Source organism: Chanos chanos, chromosome 8 (genome assembly GCF_902362185.1).
Source record: "Chanos chanos chromosome 8, fChaCha1.1, whole genome shotgun sequence".
Classification (NCBI taxonomy): Eukaryota; Metazoa; Chordata; class Actinopteri; order Gonorynchiformes; family Chanidae; genus Chanos; species Chanos chanos.
The window spans coordinates 31,279,442-31,299,398 of NC_044502.1; the positions used below are offsets into that span (position 1 = coordinate 31,279,442).

At 39.4% G+C, this 19,957-nt stretch overlaps 2 protein-coding genes across 2 annotated transcripts; one reads left to right on the plus strand and one right to left on the minus strand.

Annotated features, from left to right (window-relative positions):
* Window positions 1–5,239: 5,239 nt before the first annotated feature.
* Window positions 5,240–7,122, minus strand: ccdc92bb (coiled-coil domain containing 92Bb). The gene is made up of 4 exons (XM_030783079.1): window positions 6,993–7,122; window positions 6,501–6,548; window positions 5,865–6,208; window positions 5,240–5,560 (listed from the first exon to the last, which is right to left on the minus strand). The coding sequence occupies exons 1-4, from the start codon at window positions 7,120–7,122 to the stop codon at window positions 5,240–5,242; spliced, it is 843 nt and encodes a 280-aa protein (XP_030638939.1).
* A 753-nt stretch (window positions 7,123–7,875) lies between these two features.
* aifm5 (apoptosis inducing factor mitochondria associated 5) lies at window positions 7,876–18,958 on the plus strand. The gene is made up of 19 exons (XM_030783080.1): window positions 7,876–7,921; window positions 11,365–11,455; window positions 11,776–11,885; window positions 12,087–12,196; window positions 12,477–12,521; window positions 12,847–12,928; window positions 13,261–13,373; window positions 13,724–13,810; window positions 13,884–13,975; window positions 14,120–14,250; window positions 15,234–15,349; window positions 15,579–15,650; window positions 15,857–15,920; window positions 16,473–16,549; window positions 16,774–16,891; window positions 17,152–17,250; window positions 18,152–18,227; window positions 18,473–18,577; window positions 18,919–18,958. The coding sequence occupies exons 1-19, from the start codon at window positions 7,876–7,878 to the stop codon at window positions 18,956–18,958; spliced, it is 1,674 nt and encodes a 557-aa protein (XP_030638940.1).
* The last annotated feature ends 999 nt before the right edge of the window (window positions 18,959–19,957 follow it).

Genomic DNA, 19,957 nt, shown 5'->3' on the forward strand with positions numbered 1-19,957 from the left:
ATACAGTCCAACAGTTGCTGTGATGGAGAGGTAACAGCAGGAGCAGTGAGGTATGACAATCAACTGATATACCTCTCTGGAGGAACCAAGATATATCACATGCTGGACATGTAGTAATGTCAGTCTTTTCAAACAAACATGCTGGGATATAGATGAAGATTTCCAAATTCTGTGGGTTTAAAGATAATAGCTATTACAAAGATGGTGAAGATATTCGCCTTGCTACCGTTAGATTTTCATCTTTTCATCAAAGCTGCTTTCCTTCTTTTGCTGTCCTTATTTTATTTGGTATTTCTTATCTTCTTCTCAAAGAGACAAAAGTCAAGGAAAATGGTTAACTCTGTAGACTCCTGTGAGGCACATTAAAGTCCAATCTTTAGTCCAGTGGTTCTGAAAAATCTGTCACAAAACAGAAACAAAGTTTTAAAAAAAAAACAGTTTGGCTGCGCATGAGAGTAAAAGTTAGTCCTGTTAATTGTTCTTAAAAATAGTCCTCCAGCAGTGCATGAACTTGATTAAAATGAAATGAGAGAGTTGCTGTCCCAGATACAAGATCCTCTTGCTCCACTCCTTCCCTCATGGTCTCTTTTCCCCATAGTCCTCTCTCTATCTCAGTGGAAGGCAGACACACAGTGAAGCCCTGTTTTCACTGGTCCCTGTCTCCATTGCCCAGTTCTCTTGCCGGCCAGTGAGAATCATGACAGGTCTTTTTAGATCCGCACAAGGACGCTGCTTAAGTTCTGTTCACCAATGAGCTGAATAGACTACATGACATAACTTCCTGGATTCCCATTAATATATTCATCACGTGTAGACAGCTACTCACCAGAGACCTTTGAATAAATAGCTGGAACAAATACCGTTCTCCGAAATTGTGGTGTTACGCAAATGTCATGCTTTTCATGTCAGTGACGTGAAGTCTAACGAATTCACCATTCTGTTTCAGAGGGCCCTCTAGCTAAAGCCACAATGGTTGCCACGGGAGAACGCTACAGTAACGCCAGAATTTTAAGACAGTCCAAAGACCTCCAACCAAAACTATGAGAATATTCCAGAAGTACACACGAAACAGTGGCGATGGAGCAAACCATAGTTATCACACCTTATACAAGTACTGAACAAATACTAAACTGAAGTTACCTTTCTAGATAATTTTTACCGGCTGTCTTGTTCAATGAGGGGGCAGCGTCTGCACAGTCTACTTGCCTCAATGCAGCCCTTTGTTACATATGTAACGCTTGGATAGGTTTAGATGTTTTGGTGCGAAAAATGACTCATGCTCGATTATTATCAAAGCACTGAGTGTGAATGCGCCACTAGTAGGCTACGTTACAGAGCTTTAGTTTGAAGAAAATTGCTGGAAACAGCGGGATGCACTACAGTATTATAACAATACTGATAACATCAGCATCATCTTACAAGGACGGAATGCTACACATTAAATGAGCTAACCAGAATTTTACTTGTCAAACAGCTGGCGTACATAACCTTACTTAGCTTACTGCAGTGTCTACGAATGGTAGAGCTGGAAATCCAATCCCTCAACCGTAGCTAGACTCAACCTCGTTGTTTTCCCTCATCCACAGATCGTAGCCTACGTTTCTTACGCTCCGCATTTCACCACTGCAGCCAGCGCTGAAGATCAATGTCCCCTCTTCTGCGTCTTACAAAGATTTAATTCCTGAAACGATTTTATTAAAGTGAAAAAGAACAGGAAGATGCCTCGTCCACTTCTCTCATTCATTTTCACTCACAAGAATAAAAGTTTTAGAAAGCGAGGTAAGTTTAAGTTTTCATTTGTGATATTAAACGAAATGTTAGTGATGTCTGTTTACTGCGCACGTAGTCTTGCAAATTAATAACAAACACAATATATGTCTTAGTACACTGCACATTAATTCCTTGAATGTTTTTGTATAGACTGGTGAAAATACAGAGTGGAGTGAGGCAGATTTAGAGTTTAGAGCAACCCCGCAGAGGGGGCTGGCATGTGTGCTCACTTAGTTTGTGTGCTGTGCTCGACTCTCGGAGGGTCATGAGCAAAATGGTAATCTCATTTTGTTGCTGGTCAGTCATGATCAGTTGTCATCGGAGGTCGTCAGAGAAGCATCCCAAGTTTTATTTCACATTAAAAGCCTACTGTCAAATTATGATTTAAAGGTCGGTACTTTAATCCTTTAAATTGGTGATTATTCAAAATTCATCATTTAAAATCCAAAGCGTCATGCATACTGTTCACGACAAAACTTAGTTTAGCGGCTCTAGTCACAGCCTGTGTCCAATATAATGGGCCCGCTATCCCAAGTGAAGACAGGAGTACTTGTGTTGGTATAAATGGTCGTTTGATCAAGAAACAAACCATCGAAAATGTTATAAAACCCATGAGCCAAGACCAAACATGCCATCAGTGTGTGAGAGGTTGTCATCGCAAATTGCTACATATCTTAGTATAAGCATCCAGACAAAAATGTCATTATATAATGTTTAACTGAATAAAGCGCTGGAATATAGATCCCCAAAACTGGTCATTGATCTTAACTTGGAGTTGATAGTATCCAACTTAAATAAGTACAGTGCAATTAAAAAAAAAAAAATCAAATATAAACAAGATAGAGCCTCTGATGTATCAAGAACACATCGAAGAGGTGACAGAGAACTTTGGGATCCCTTTGAAGATATAGAGTTTTAAAAAGGATTCTTGAAATGATCTGCATTCACCTTAACTGTTCTGATCACTAACTCTTTAAAGCATATGGATCTTATATGCTTGTCTTCTCGCTTGATCAGGTCCTTCTTATGACTTAAATACTCTTGTAATTGCCTTGCCATTATAATCAAGGTAATACATATTATCAGTATCCTATACGTCCCATTTCCTGAGATGTTGTAATTTATTAAATTTCATACGTTGCATCTCTTGATATTTGATGGCTTTTTTTCTTTTTTCTTTGTATTTTTCTTATTTTCCTATTTGTATTTCCCCATTGTCCTTCTTGTCATAGTCCTCACTGTTAGCTTTGAACTGAAGGCACCGTGTGAATGAAACTAGATTATTCTTTCGCCCATTTTTGACTTGGTCTCATTATTAATGAAAAGCGAAAAATAATAACTCACTATGTCATAAACTGAAGCAAGAAAACCATCTGCCCACATTATCTGTAAACACAATGTACACATAATGGGTAAGTTGCCTGTTATGTAGAGCATGCAATTTGAAATTAGAGTCGAAATTAAATTGAGGACTCAGTTCTTGCCATTACCTTCTTTTCCCTGGCCTTTTTTATATCTCCATTATGAATTCATAACGTTTCGGACCAAACATGTGAATAATGTTGTAATGTGTCATATTTTATTCGCTAGATGGCAGTAGAGATCTTTAAATAACTCAGCCACGGCAACTCGCACTACTCGAACAGATGCTTAGTGTGTGCACGTTAGCCTTAACAGACACTCGACTGCTACAGTCTTTGTTTTTCGACACGTAACAACAGACTTTGTTTTGTTATTTCTGTGTTACTCCTTTGTATTAAGTTTTCAAATAAATTCAATACGACAAAACAGATTTTTGTATAATGATTTAGCACATCTTTATTAGTGCATCGTTGCAAGTATTGAGTGCTATTAAACTACAGCAGTGACGTTATGAAACAGTAGAAATGATTAATAGCTTAACTTATATGAATTTATTCTCTCACAGTTTTCGCAGTGTATCAGCATAGAATACATACAGTAGAGGGGCACTGTTAGCATATACCTGGAGTAACCTATTACAAGTCTTCTTATCCTCTCATTATCGGTTTCCCTGATAAAATCCCACACCACACACTCAGTACACAAAGGTTTTGCTCCTACATGTTAGGCCTAACAAATGAAACTCCAAGTTATTGCAAGTTACAGTCATTTACAGTTATAGGTAAGTTTAGACAGCAGTGCTATTAACAAGAACTGTTTCAGAGTTTCAATTTTTAAAAGGCTCAAAGTTACACACAAAACACAGACACTGTAATTAAAGGATTTCAGATGGTCTCTTTCCTGGGTCTTGTTCGCAAATAATGGAGACATGAAAGTACCGGCCATTAAGAAAAAGGCTGATCGATTCAGTTTCCTCTCAATTGTTTTGACTCCACCAGCTGCTTAGGGGCACATTTCCCATTTAAGATTGATCTTAGGGGTTAAGATGGTATAAGGTTTAAGCGCAGTTTAAGAATATTCATGATTTTCTTATTCATGTGTTTCTCGATGCATCATGTAATCTGAGAGCATGGATACAATACTGAAGCTGTTTAGCATCAGAAATAAAGGATAAACAACATGTACGTTTGTATATTTGGATCATAAGAATCATGCTCTGTTTCTAGCCAATGTGTATTTTATCACTAATGTGGGCACCATTTTCATTCTGCAGTCAAGGTTTGTCAAGAAAGATCTCACCCATGGCAAATGTGCAGAGGGGAGAAAGGTTACGCAGGATGTCTCTTCAGTGAGGGGAGATAAAACAAACATTGCATAAGGTTGAAAAATAATCATATAAAACTACAGTGTAAGGGCTTTCTCACCAGTAATGAAAAAATAATGTATGGAATAATGTTGAAATAAAATATGCATTTACTTAAGTTTCATGTAATGATCTAATGAGTGACAAGACATAAAAAAAATAAACATGTCAGTAACCTTCATGTTTCAGTCTGAAAACATGTAAGGTTGTTTTGTTTACTTAAACTAAATAATTTGCTGTAATGATAAATGTTAAGAAGTTCAAATAATTTGGTGACATTCTGCATCAAGTAATTTTGTATATCGCAAAGATAAACCTGTTTTAGGAAGGCTCCTGCTAGTAGTGTCAGGTGTTTCTTTTTCTCTTAGTGATACACATAGCTTTGAATCAGTGGTCAGCGGCACACATAAAACCGTGTAAGCTTGCGGATTGTGTAAGATGGTTTTAGGTTATGTGGCCCAGATTTACATTACCGTTGGGTTGGTGACACAAGGTTTTCTAAGTATATTTAAGCACAGGTCTGCTATTTTGGACAAGATCTCCATCACTTTTGCGCATTTAATGGTTCTTCTAGTCAACTTTAAGCCCCACAGGTTCATACTCAAACATGGAAGGATTGTGTTTTGTTTAAGCGAGTGAAGCTCTAATCACTGAGCTGAAGGCTATTGCATTCCGACTAGTGCAACGTGGGTGACTGTCCATCAGAACTGCATTTCACCATCATTTGCTTCCCTGAGGCTCAGTTTATAATTCCGTGGTCTCTGTTCCCGCCTCCTCTATCAGTAACAGGTTCCTTCGTCTGCGTCTCCGCCCCTCTAACCCCTCCACACGCTCCCCTTCCTCCCGGCGCCCTGTCAAAGATCTGTGCCGCGAGAGAAGCCGGTGTCTGTAGGCAGAGAGGAAGAGGGTGGGGTCAGGCATAGGGCGGGGCTCCTCAGGCCCCAGCACTCGTTCACGGGGGACACACTCTCTCACTCGCTCCGATCTCATCTTTTTGGCAGAGATGCGGCCTGCATGGCTGGCTTCAGCTACGACAGGTGATGTAGGCGTTTGCGTGGCTGAGCAGTCTGAGCTCTGTAGGAAAGGCAGATATTTTTTCTGTAAACGTGATTCCAAGAAAACAGGAATGGTAAAATGATTTAATAAGTAATGACTTGTTAATTAACATGTATTTGTTAAATGCTGAAAATGCTTTTGTGCCGAGAAAAGTTGAAATAGTTAAATTACAGACAAATAGACGTCGAAGAATTAACTGAATGAATGTCTGTCGTAACCGTCAGTACCGTCACTACTTCATTTACAGTCTATCATTAAGTCAAAATGAATTACAGTATGAAACGCTGATGACATCCATGCGAGCAATAAATATTAAACAATTATTATATAGCCTCCAAACCTGTGAAACTTCATTCTCCTCTTCCTCATTGTGGTAGCGATAGAGACGAAAATGGGCGGAGTGAAAGGAGAGCTGCGCTGCTGTGTCATTCTGCTTGCGCAGCTCGTGTCCAAGGGCAGTGATCTTGTGGCTGCGGCGTTTCAGCTCATCCAAGAAGCGACGCTCCTCCTCTCTCAGTTTGACCTGCAGAGAACTGGCCAGTATCCCCTTCTGTCTGACCTCTGCCCTGAGAGCGACCAGAACGCAGTCCTGCTCCTCCAGCTGATCCTCTGCTTCCCGCAAACGAGCCTGGAGCATCTCCTCCTCCAACTCTACGTCTTAAAACACACACACACTTGCATAAACACACTTACATACCGGTATTTGGAACTGCACACGTACATCAGATTAGGAGATACCGGTTAAAATAGTCATATTCAAATTGCTGCTTATCTATACCTTTTGCACTCTGTGTGCTAAGCCACTTCTTGTTATCACACCCCTACTCTCTCTCTCTCTCTCTCTCTCTCTCTCTCTCTGTCTCTCTCCCTCTCTCTCTCTACCCCCCCCTCCCTCTCTCTCTCTGTTTCTCTCCCTCCCTCTCTCTCTCTCTCTCTCTCTTGTCCTTACCTGCTCTTGATCTTGCAGGCAGTCTGTCATTCAGTTCACAGGTGAGTTCTGCAGACAGAGACAAGAGGAAACTAAAGGATCCAGTAGAGGAATGTGCCAACTAATGTCCGTGTGGGTCTGCCTCACACGGGCAGTAGCGGTTCAAAATTAGGTGTCTGAAATACTTCAGCAGTTCAATCACTGTCAATTCTGAAACTGCAGCAAAATGAAGTGCTCAAAACAGCTGTAAATGTCTTGCTGTGAATTAGCAAGTATAAACCTCACACCTGTAATAAATTGGATGGATTTCAAAAACAGTGTCAGAGTGGTATTATACATATATCAGTAATGAAGCTTTAAGCTGTGGACAGCTGTACACTGTCACCATCGCTGAGGATATAAATTGTCTCAGGATTTTGGTATAATCCTGTTATGGTCCTGGTTTCTGCCTATTTGCCTATACGACAAAGGAGAAAATGTGAAATCAGAGTAAAGTGACTGGAGGTAACTGACCATTGCATCTCTTTTTCAGGTGACGAATCTCCAAACGCAGGCCAGTCAGCAGAACTCGATGCTCCTGTTGCAGAAATGCTATGTTACTCTCAGCGCTTTCAACTTGTTGTGCCAGACTGCTGCTCTCCATTGGTAATACTCAGTCTGTCTGTGGGGATAAAAACCAATATGTAAAGCGGTGATCAAACGCGGATAAGCACGCTCTTACAGTGTGCATCATATCTGTTAGCCTCATCATTTACTTAAAATGACAACATAAATGTGAAAATGGATTGTCCATAGAAACCATTTGCATTCAGCTCCTGCAGAGCTGCCTAAAGACCCCATTTTACTTTGATGTAAAAAATAGTATCCGCAGTGCCACCCTTAAACCCAACACCCCCACCCAAACTACACACTCAATCCAGGTCATAGCACCAGGTTATGGTGCTTTTTTCTTACCACAGAGCTACCAACAGCTTCGTATAGGATATGCTTTGGCTATATATCAAATTCTTGCAGTTAAGAAAATATTACATATTAATTGTGGTCTTAAGTGCAATCTCTGTGCTACGGTTCTTTTAAGAAGCTTTCTAATCTTGTGGAACTGTCTTTAAAATGTCTTAAAAATGCACTTTCAGACAAAATAAAAAGTTTCAGATGAACACAAATGGCTCAAAAATCTGCTCTTTTCTTAGCACCCATAAAGCCTAATCTCTGAACCTTTCATTTTTGAGAGCGGATAAGAAAAGATCCTCATCAAGTCTAACGCAATGACTAAACAATGTAACAGGAAAGTCATCGTGCTGAGTTTGCTTTTTGCAAAAGCATTTTTTTGATGACTTCGTCACAAAATTCAGTTCAGACCGCAGTGTTTCTCTGACGTTGCAGGGACAATGACCACATGTCGCACCATGTTCCCATCCAAAAATTTCGACCTCCACCTCCAAGTACACTCTGCATTATGTCATTGTTATAGCCGGGCCATTGAATGACAATGAAGTGTTTAACGACCGCATTTATTAACATCTGCATCTGTGGACATTAAAACCGTCCAGACTCGACCACGACAAATGAAGTACAATAGACGTATAGGAATCGTCAAAGAATCGACAATAAAGCAGTAGAACACATACTACCGCCCTTACTGTAGCAAAAAAATGCCAAAGCTCCGCCACCAACGTATTGTATGGTATTTACAAACAAGTTCCTTTATACAACGGATCTGTATGGTCTATGGCTAAGCACTGATCCATCCTCGTTTTCCATACTGTTTATGGGCCATCTCCATAAACAATGGTACACAATAGTAAAGAACATAAACTGGTAACGGGCAGGGTAATCGAGTGTTAAAATGCATGATAATAAAACGAAATACGTTACTTACGTTTTTACTTTGATAACGCGACTTCAGCAGGGCCTTGAGGACAACATTGCAGAGCAACGCGACGAAAGAGTGAGCCGGAGTAGCCCGTACATTGTAGTCCGGAAACCAGCCAAAAGCCCGCTGAAGTGAGAGACTATTGATTTATTTTCAAAGATTTCTTGTTCCTGCTCATCAGAAACGAAATACACGAGTTTCTTAATTAAATTGTTATCAGTGATGACACTGAAAATGTTGAATAACATCTGTCGGCACCTCTTGTGTTTAATAAAGTCTGTGCGTTCGTATTGCCTAAAATTCCAGCTTTCATTTTGACGTTGGGGATTTATTGTTATCAATAATCTAATTAGGGCTGAGATTTCAGGACCATGGACAACGATATTTTCGGCGCAACGTGCTCTCTGATGACCATTTTAACGTTGCTCTGACGACGTCTCATGAGATATCGTCTATGACCTTAAGTGAGTCTTGCATATTCAGCTGCTGAACTGTTGCATTCAGCACCTTGATATACGAAACCATTGATAAATTGACTTCCTGCACACGAGAACAAGGTGAATAGTATAGCTGTTGCCCCTCAGTATTGCATCTACTCCTTGAACAGCGATATTTCTGAATGTGTGGAAGAGACGTTCCCTAATTCTGTCGGACTTGACTCACAAATCGGTTGATAAAGGTTTAAGTTACAGTTTGTGACAACGAATGCTTTGGACAAAGATGCACGCATAAATGAAAAGCCATCATATATCTTTATTACATTTACCCATTCATCCTCGCGGCACTTTGCTATTTACTGTTAGTTAATACACATCAATACACTTTGTTGTTCCAGTTTACGATATATGTGGACTACTGAGAGAAACTATGAGGAATGTTAAGCCTTGCAAAGCTAAAACGTGTTCGTCTGCAGCTCCACGACTTTTATCGTCAAACACGGGACAGTTGTAGAGCAGTTCCGAAGAGCTTGCGGAAGAGAACAAGGCTGCATTGACTGCCCAGCTGCAGAACACTGACACCCAGTGTCTGAGAGGATCAGTCGGCAATGTCCAACTCATCAGCAACGCTAATGAGTGGCTAATAAGTAGTCTGCTACACCAAATCAGTGTTAGGGGTGTGTGTGTGTGTGTTTGCGTGTGTTTGTGTGTGTTTAAACATCATTCCTCTTTCAAGAGTTATCCATTTCACAACAGAGTTACATCACAGCTCTGTGCTTTTTTCTGAGCACAGAAAAGAGCTCTCATTTCACTCCATTCACCTGCCTACAATAATGATAAAATTGTGCCATGTGTTTATTGGGAGGTAATGAATATGTCTCAAGATAACAGCATTCATTTATAAGAATGGTAGCCAATGACTAATGCCTACAATATCTAAAACAAGAAGTGTACATTACAAATCAGAGTCTTGCTGCTTACATAACATGAGAAAAAATTACAATGGTAATTTTATAAATCTTATGTTTGTTTGTTTTTTCAAATATAACTCAAACTGAAAATAATTTTGCCCAGAGTTGTTAATCTCATTGTTAATCTCACTCAAACAGGTCCAGAGGGCCTGGTACTACCTAGACTACATCCTTACTTTTTCTACTGCGGACACATATCAAAACATCAAAACTCTGAAGTTTCACCATCACTCCCAAAACAACCACAAACATGAAAAATTGATACATTCTTTTCTGAACCATCAGGAATGTATTGTGAGCAGTGCTTTCATAGCCAAACATATTTTTTGATTAAGACACGTACACACAGGAAGTAAAAAGTTGTGGTAGTACGAAAATGCTTCGAATACTTAATTTGTCACATGATACCTCTTTCTTTTTAAAAGATAAAAAAAAAAAGTTTTCAAATTACAAAACCGAAACTTCGATGTGTCCTTGGGATAAATAGTAATGGATGACGTGGGATATAGAAGTTACAGCTGAGGCCACAGGAAGATGTGCCGTGTCACGCACTTTGCTCTGTGCACACACCTCCATTGTTCTGAGTTGTTGCTTGGTCAGCCATTCTCCATTCTGGTGTTGTGCAACTCCAAATGACATTGCCTCTACCACTGAATACCCCCTTTGTACAACTTATCCAATTCCAAAAGTCAACAGCTCTGGATCCTAAATCAGTATATTTTTTTTCCCCCGACAACAAACAGTTTTCTCTTGGTGCTTTACTTTGGGTAGGCTTATTTTGACCAAGCAGCTCCATGACGACCTCAAGCCAGTCCTGCCAGCATCCTGACCATGACGATTGGAATCGAATTCTGTGGTTTCCTGAACTGAGGTCCTCAGCTCCATCACATTAAGATCATGTCTGTGATGCAAAATAATTGATTGTGTGGGAGAAATACAGTGCTAAAATATTTTTTAAAAGATTTTTTGAGGGAAATTTTTTTCATCTGGTTCGCGATCATTTGGAATGTTCACAAAGTCCAAAAGTAAGTAAACATTTTTTTATACTTCTGTATGTTCTGTGTTTTAAAATGTCTTTTAAATGATGTTGTTATAAGCTACTTATACGGATGCTGCTGCGCTTTTCTGTTGTACAGGTGTAAATGATGTATAGGAAGTCACACTAGTTTAGAAAAAAATGTGATACAATACTTCTATACAATGTGTATTATGTGTTGTAGTTTATGAGTTGTAGTTTAAGTAATACAATTACACACTACTTCTCTCTCATATATTCCGCAATTGAAGTTGTTATAACGAGTGTCTGTAGTCCGACAGTAATAGTGCTGATAGGAGAGAATGATTCAGATCCATACAAATGGCGTCTGTGGTGTGTCAGAAGTGAGGCCCATGTCACTGTTGTAGGATGATCAGGGAGGAGGGGAGTAGTTCAAATAGAAGTGTAAGAATTACAGTCAAAGAATAAATAAACAGAATAAACAATTAAATAAATAAACAATTAAAAAAAAAAAATAAACAGAAGGAAAATTGTTAAGATGCTGGCCAGGGCAGTGTTGTATTTGTAATACTGCACAATGTTCATTCATTAATTCGCTGTTTTTCAGAAGAGAGGACTCCGGCTCCAGATGTGGAATCAGAGGAGGAGGAGGAGGAGACAAAAGCTGTGTGTGGAGTGGAAGACCTCAAAGATGGAGAGTAAGAGAAGTATACAGGGATTTCCTTGGCAACAGAGATCAGCTATTACTCAAATCTTAATGTGGTAAAAATATATAACCCCACAGATAAGGGGTAGGTTAAGTTGATCAGAGATCAAATTTAGACTAAGATGAAAAGAAATACATTTGTCTGTTTAAATTCATTTTATTATTAATGGATTTGATTACATTACATTAACCATTTCCGTAGACATGTTGCAAATGCGTTCGAGCAGCTGTAGGCTGTGATAAGGGTAATGTTTACTCATAGCGTTACCCAGGGCTTCCAGTGTTAGTGAGAGCAGCTTTTCTGTCACTCAGGATGATGGAGGTCAATGTCGGGGATCATACCGTCCTGCTGGCACGCTGTGGTGGGGAGTACACTGCCATTGGCAACCAGTGTACACATTATGGAGCCCCACTTAGCAGAGGTAAGACTCACTGACTGTAAATTGCATTTAAATAGCTTATATGGCCTGTTTGCTTTATAGGCATTTGTCAATTCTCAATGTGATTTTTTTTTTGAGGATTATGGAAAGCAAAACTGCATTTGGTGCCTAATGTTAAGAATGTATGAAACAGTGCAGATGAGACAGTCTGTGTGAGTCATGCCCTGATCTGTCTCACTGTAGGGGCGATATCTGGAAACAGGGTGCGCTGCCCTTGGCATGGTTCCTGCTTCAACGTGAAGACAGGAGACCTGGAGGAGTACCCTGGGATGGACTGCCTGCCCTGTCACAAGGCACTGTTTTCACTTCAATCAATACACCATTACACAGTCACACAGCAACTGCTTAGAAATGGTTCTGTACGGAGATGCCTTAACGTAGTCTGTTTTTATCAAGGTTTTCTACAATCACAAGCACTTATAGAGTTTTTTTTAAGTTATGCTATTGTGGGAGTATGAGGTTATTTGGATCAAGTTCAGTTTTCGGTGAAATCTAACCAGGAAAATTCAGTGTTCTCAGTGATGCAACTTGAAATGAAGCTGACTTAATGTTGATTTTTTTCTTTCTTGAAAGGTGAAAATCAAGAACAAAACGGTATATGTGTCTGTTAACAAAAAGGTAAATACCCTCAAACTGGACTTAAAACTGGGTGTTACACTGAGCCAGTGGCTTTCCAAATTACAATGATGATTTTGTGATTCAGGAATATCAATGATGCAATAAGACATATGAGTTCAATTATGACTTGACTTATGATATATTAATTCAGTACAGTGAATGATTTTTTCATGGTCATAGTGGCATAAGTAAGTCTGTAGCATGTGCACTGTTAGATAAGATTCTGCATCATGACATGGTTTAATGATAGTGTCAGAGCAAAGTAAATGGATATGAATTGCATGTCTGCATGAATATTTTATGACTACAAATGAATTTTGTGCAGCTCGCAAGACAAGGGAAGAGAATAAAGGAAATGGGAACTAGAGTCTCTGGGGTGCTCCACACTGTGCTTCTTCTAGGGGGAGGTGAGAAATGGCGACTCACTGTCTAAGCAGTATTTCTCCTCCTTACATTGTGAATACACAGAGAGATTCCAACAGCCTTGCAGTCTGCAGGGCAGCTTGACTAAGAACATAACTCTGATTTACATCTGAATTAATCTGTGTCCTCCTCTGCGTTTATTACTATTAACATACCTTTTGTGGGTGCATACCTTCAGTGTCAATGTTGTAAGTCTCACTTTGAGTGCCTGTGTATTGATGTTTTTTAAGGGCATTGGCCCAAGTTGCTGTTGTGTTGTTTTATCACTGCACACAGTGAATTTGTCTTAATTTATGAGATGTCTTTGCAAACGCAGGGTCAGCCTCCTTGGTCTGTGCAGAGACTCTCCGCCAAGAGAAGTATGGAGGGAGGATCATTATGGTTACTCGGGATGACCTTCTTCCATATGACAAAACCAGACTGAGCAAGGTGGGGCTGGGAGATTGAGCACTGCAATGATTATACATCATAAACTCATCTCTGAATTATTAAGTCAGCACTACAGTTTGAGTTTGAGTGAGAAGCTCACTCACGTTGTTCATCAGGGCGCGCAAACCATGTTCATTTTTAGTGTGGACAAGAGCAGACATATTTCAGGGCTTGAGTTGTAGTGCTTGACATGAACTAAAATGAGCAGTTCTGGGAAATATCATGGGACAGATTGAAATTCACAGCGTACTCAGGCTTGGTTGAAGATGAATGTAATACTGCTGAACATGAAAGATAAGGTGACATGAGTGATAAGAGGATCTGACATGCTGTGCTGTTCCTTGCTTCAGGTTATGAGTGTGCAAAGTGATACTATCCTTCTAAGAAGAATGGAATTCTTCCATCAGTATGACATTGAAGTATGGCTAAGAAAAGAGGTGAGTGTCTCTCTCTCTCATTCTCTCTCGGTGTCTAATTAGGTGTATGTAATGGAGTTCTTTGTCATTGCAGGCCTTGTCTTTAAATACAGAGAAGAAAACAGTGACATTCAATGATGGCCTTACTCAGTGTTACGATCAGCTCTTAATCGCTACAGGCTGCAGGTGAACATTCAACAGTTGGCTCTAAAGATTTAAAGTGATGAGTATAATACAAGCAACACATTTAATATCTTTTAGACATTTTATGAAATATCAAATGCACTCAGGCCCCAAAGTCTTTAATCGGACTGTATTATAATCTTATAGAGCTAAGGAGCTGGACTGCCCAGGTGCACACCTGGAGAACATACTGATGCTAGAGACACCAGAGGATGCCAGACGCATTCACTATTCCTGCATAGGCTGCCAAATAGTCATTGTAGGAACTTCTTTCGTAGGTACATTCAACTCTTTAATGGATGTTAATATTGTATTTGATGATGTACATTTGTAATATTGTTTGCTGGTGTTGAGTGGTGTGGGATAACACTGTGTTTGCTGGTGTTGAGTGGTGTGGGTTAATATTGTGTTTGCTGGTGTTGAGTGGTGTGGGTTAATATTGTGTTTGTTGGTGTTGAGTGGTGTGAGTTAATACTGTGTTTGCTGGTGTTGAGTGGTGTGAGTTAATACTGTGTTTGCTGGTGTTGAGTGGTGTGGGATAACACTGTGTTTGTTGGTGTTGAGTGGTGTGAGTTAATACTGTGTTTGCTGGTGTTGAGTGGGGTGGGTAAATATTGTGTTTGTTGAGTGGTGTGGGTTAATACTGTGTTTGCTGATGATGAGTGGTGTGAGTTAATACTGTGTTTGCTGGTGTTGAGTGGTGTGGGATAACACTGTGTTTGTTGGTGTTGAGTGGTGTGAGTTAATACTGTGTTTGCTGGTGTTGAGTGGTGTGGGTAAATATTGTGTTTGTTGAGTGGTGTGGGTTAATACTGTGTTTGCTGGTGTTGAGTGGTGTGGGTTAATATTGTGTTTGCTGGTGTTGAGTGGTGTGGGTAAATATTGTGTTTGCTGGTGTTGAGTGGTGTGAGTTAATACTGTGTTTGCTGGTGTTGAGTGGTGTGGGTTAATATTGTGTTTGCTGGTGTTGAGTGGTGTGAGTTAATACTGTGTTTGCTGGTGTTGAGTGGTGTGGGTTAATATTGTGTTTGCTGGTGTTGAGTGGTGTGAGTTAATACTGTGTTTGTTGGTGTTGAGCGCTGTGAGTTAATATTGTGTTTGTTGGGGTTGAATGGCATGGGTCAGTATTGTGCTTGCTGGTGTTGAAAAGTGTGAGGAATAATATTGCTTGTCGATACTGAATTATGTTGGTTTCTTTAAAACCACTGCCATCCGTGAAATGCAAATTGGATATAAAGGATTTATGTTCATTTTTGGGAAGGCATGGAAGTGGCATCTTACATGACAGATAAAGCGATCGGCATCACTGTGATCGGCAGCACTGAACTCCCATATCAAAGGACTCTGGGCCCAGAGATTGGCAAGCTCACTATGAAGGTGAGTGACCAACCACATTAGGCCAGAGCAAATATATTCTCGCTTCAGAATTTATGACGTTTATGCATGTAAACCAGACTATTGGCCTACTGGCTATTGCTCTTCAATTCAGTGTTAATCTTGATTACAATTCTACCAAAAAAAAAAAAATACCATTTGAATTTGAAAAAAGGTCCTTATTGTACACAAGTTTGTCATCTGCTCCTCTTTGATCTGCTCCTCTTTGTAGATGCTAGAGGAGAAAGGAGTGAAGTTCTACATGAACGACAGTGTGACAGAGATTCGAGGAGAGAATGGGAAGGTTAGGAGAGCTGAGACATTTTGGAGATGTTGCTAGCTTGTTTACTTTATACAAAAATGGAATATAGGCCTACCGGTCTGCTTTACCCACACCTCAGTTACATCTCTCTCAAGAAAGAAGTGTTTAACATTTGCTACTAGAAATGATCATTCTTTTTCACTATGACTGCTGAAAGGTCAACATTTTCTCTTTGTCTCTGTGTGTAGGTGAAAGAGATAGTTCTGAAGAGTGGTGTGACTGTACCCGCTAATGTGCTTATTGTTGGGATTGGTATGGACAGCTGACAAGTAGACCACCTCATTTCTTTCTTTCAATTTTTCCTCACTCGTATGACTTGTTTGTATGGAATGACCCGTGGAGTTTCTCACAGGGATTATATCACATCTGTCCATCACTAAGATACCATGATACATTTATGAGAAGCAGGCCATTGTATTTCCACCTTATAATATCTTTTTTGTTTTTATGTGACAGTTGGAAGAAATACAAAAACATAAATCCTGTATTGTATCCTGTACTAATGTGGTCATTAGTAATTAATTGTGATGCGTTACTTTAAATTATTGTAGTTCATTACTGTGGTGCATTACCGTAGTGTATTATTGTAGCTCGGTATTGTAGCGTTTTAATCTAGCGTTAGACTGAGCTTTACTGATGTGTCTGTACTCATTGTGTCGTGCCTGATAACTGATGGGGTGGACTGTCTGACAGAGCATTTGGAAATTTATGACTGGCGTTGCGCTTTGAAGAACAAGGCTTCCATAAATTTAGCATTCTTTTCAATATATGCAAGGCAACTCTAATTCCTCTCTCTTTCTATAGGAGTCATTCCAAATTCAGAATTTCTCAAGGGGAGTCCCATAGCGTTGGAGCCTAAGAACTATGTCATTGTAGATAAGGTGTAGTAACTTAGACATCTTTAAACACTCACGCTGACTAAGAAGACCAACTACATTTAACAACAGACCAGTATATACATCACCTCATTATGTTAAAATACTCTCTCCACACAGTTCTGTTTAATCACAGAGTCACAGAGTCAAAATATGAGCACTTTTAAATAAGCCCCTTTTCAGGTTCCGTTGAGTGAACATCAGCAACTGATAAAGTTTCTGTTTTGCAGTACATGCGGACAAATGTTACAGACGTCTATTGTGCAGGGGATGTGACCTCATTTCCTCTAAAGATGGCCAAAGACCACAGAGTGAGCATTGGCCACTGGCAGCTGTCACAGGCACATGGTAATGATGCTATCACAGACAACATGAGCACTTACTTATTCTTCCTCAAGCACAAGGGATGCGTTGTTACTGAGGGGTGTTGTAACTGAGGCAACATACTGGACTGCATTAATTGGAAATTAATAAACGTAACATCGGACAGTCTGTCGTATCTCTATGGTGGTTGAAACATATTTTGAGAATGTAATACTTTTGACTTGAACTGTGGACAAACATGAGTGCACAGGATGTAGACTGTATACAACTGTGTCTTGAACTAGGGAAGGTGGCTGCCATGAACATGCTTCACAAAGAGGTGGAGCTGAACACAGCTCCTTTCTACTGGACTGTCCTGTTGGGGAAAACAATTCGATATACAGGTATGTTCTATCATTCTAATGAAGTTATAACTCCAGGTACTTATACTTAGCCAAAGTCGCCAATCCTATGTCACAGTATAAGTTTTACCTGCTTGTGTAGAACTGTTTTATTAATAAACATATAACTGGAGCAGCAAGATTAATGTTAATTGTTAAAGACCATGGTGGTTTTATTATTCTAAATAATTCAAAATAATGATCAAATCCACTTTGGTGTGCTAAATGGATATTAAAAAGGGGAAATACAGGCACCAGCGACCACAGGAGGACAGAAAGAGAAAGTTAGTGACTGGGAAATAGCACACTATTACTCACACCACCCAAGGTTAAACTAATAATGCAACCACTGCAATCCAACTATTCAAACTGTCGCACCACACGACCAGTGCTGTGTCCATTGGCAGGAAACTGAGGCAGGTCTATTGTTAAGGGGTGAATTCTGAACGTACGCACCAACGGGAACAATGGCTGACCTTCCTCCCTGCGATTCCCAGCATCTCTATTGACAGCCCTCTACCTTATTTTTCCTTTCTGTAAACTTCACTTTAATTGGTTAATCACTGATTAAAACTCATTAGATTACAACTACACTGCTGAATAACAAGTAGTCCATTCTAATTCACATGTCTTACACTCACTGCTCCCCTGCTCTCCAATCATAGCACAGTTAAGTCTTAAAAGTTACACACGTTTAGCCATTTGATGGTGGCTTCCTTTGGTGAGCTTGAAGAGCATTTTCATTTCTTGAAGAGTTACATTATGCGTGAACTGTAAATCTCTTTTGAAAATTAGGAGGGAACAGATAATGACTATTACTTGCTGGGCAGCTTGTAACTTTTGTTTGAATCTGTCTAAGTTTCCCATTAAACTTTTTAAATGCATGTACGTGTGTGTAAATCAGGGTATGGGGAAGGATACACTGAGCTTGTTGTGAAAGGAAAGTTGGAAGACTTGAAGTTCTTGGCATTTTATATCAAGTAAGTAAAATTTCACCAGTTACAATAACCTTATCTGAATCACAAAATGGTCAGTAAGACAATGTTCCTCCACAAGGACTGAGTCTCATCAAAGCCATCTTAATAGACAGTTAACATGTAAAAGGAAAAGCCAATGATTAAACTCAGAGTGAATAACATTAACTGCTTGTTTTGGAGTTTGGTGTGCATTGTTTACAAAATTCCATTTTGGGGCATTTTTTATGGTGAACATGTGATTTTTCCAGGAATAACGAGGTTGTAGCAGCAGCAGGGCTGAACTTTGACCCTGCTGTGTCGGTGGTGGCAGAAAGGTTTGCAATGGGAAAGGTCATCACAAAATCAGAAGCAGAGTGAGTGATTCAAACTTCTACCTCTAATTCACTACATCATGGTAATGTAAAGCCACACTGCTTATCTGTAAAATCATAATTAGAGCATTTTCATGGGATCTGATTTGACAAGGCAAGTTTTAATTAACAGTTTGTGGATTTTTGCTGAGAAAAAAAATTGTACAATTTATATGATATTTACAGAATTTGTGTAACATTCTAAAATTAAATGTTTGATGTTCAAATTAAAATAGAATAATTCCATTGTGGGTTTCCTCATCAGAATTAATGTCATTCTTTTATCCCAACCTAAGCTAATGCATACATTTATCTTATCTTTTGTCCTCCTTTTTCTTTTCAAGGTCAGATGACTTGAGTTGGTTAAAGCTGCCTGCTCCATGAACATCGACAGAAATTCAGTTATATGGGCCGCTCCATATCTCTCCTTCGGGCCCTCCAGTGTCATCAAATACTCCTCCACCTGCCCATAGCCGCCAAAAGACCCAAACAGACCATTTTAAACCTATAATGTTAAAACATTATAAACTGTGTGCCAGAGGACTGGACTACAGAAATGCATTGGATTTCTCAGCTGTAACAAGGACATAAACTCCTTCTGCATGAAGATCACTTCATCTCTTGTCATCTCAAGTTAAGCAAACACAGAAGTAGTCCCATTATTAATAACTGGATTCTATTGTGAATTAGATTCTGCTGGGAGACTGAAATCATATACAACATCAAAAAAAGAAAACATCAAAGAAAAGAAAAAAGAAAAAAAGTATAAGTTTAATATCTAATGTAATATGCCATTACAACATCCGGATAAACCATCAATGCCAGCTATGAAATCCTCAGAAGAACTATTAAATAGGTCTAACTATATAAAAAAATAAATGAGTTAAATAAAACAAATTAAAACTATAACTGTCTATAACACATAAATTCTTCTATAGCTATTTCAAAGACAAAACAACTTATGCAGCGAGAGGATGAGTAGTTAAGGTGAGTCATCAGTGCAGAAGGATCTCAATGTGTGATGTTGCAGGATAAAACAACGCTACCCATACACACTAATCACCACTTGATGAGTATAGGCTGAATAACTAGATCTTCAGTTGAGAGGCTACAAACAGAAGCATACATGGAGGAAAAACAGAAATGACTTCTAACTGTGTAACATCCAGTCAAAATACAAGGGAGGATCAGGTGCATATTAACTGATTGTTAGATCTGTGGTGGGACGGGGTCCACAATTAGTCAACAGGAAACAAAACTGCTGTGTACAAGAAGACTTCAAATGCAAGGATACATCTTCTTTTCTACAGTACAATTTTTGTAGAAAAGAAATGTTACGCTCTTCCACCCTTTCTGCTATATTTTTTTTCTGTTTCTCCCTCA

Bases quoted from the DNA above. Each gene is read 5' to 3' on its own strand.
- ccdc92bb (XM_030783079.1), bottom strand. From the start codon at position 7,122: ATGGAGAGCAGCAGTCTGGCACAACAAGTTGAAAGCGCTGAGAGTAAC. The intron at 6,549-6,992 runs GTCAGTTACCTC...CTCTGTCTGCAG, and splicing joins CCTGAAAAAGAGATGCAATG to AACTCACCTGTGAACTGAAT. The intron at 6,209-6,500 runs GTAAGGACAAGA...GTGTGTTTTAAG, and splicing joins GCCTGCAAGATCAAGAGCAG to ACGTAGAGTTGGAGGAGGAG.
- aifm5 (XM_030783080.1), top strand. From the start codon at position 7,876: ATGTCGCACCATGTTCCCATCCAAAAATTTCGACCTCCACCTCCAA. The intron at 12,929-13,260 runs GTGAGAAATGGC...TTGCAAACGCAG, and splicing joins TGTGCTTCTTCTAGGGGGAG to GGTCAGCCTCCTTGGTCTGT. The intron at 13,976-14,119 runs GTGAACATTCAA...ATAATCTTATAG, and splicing joins TTAATCGCTACAGGCTGCAG to AGCTAAGGAGCTGGACTGCC.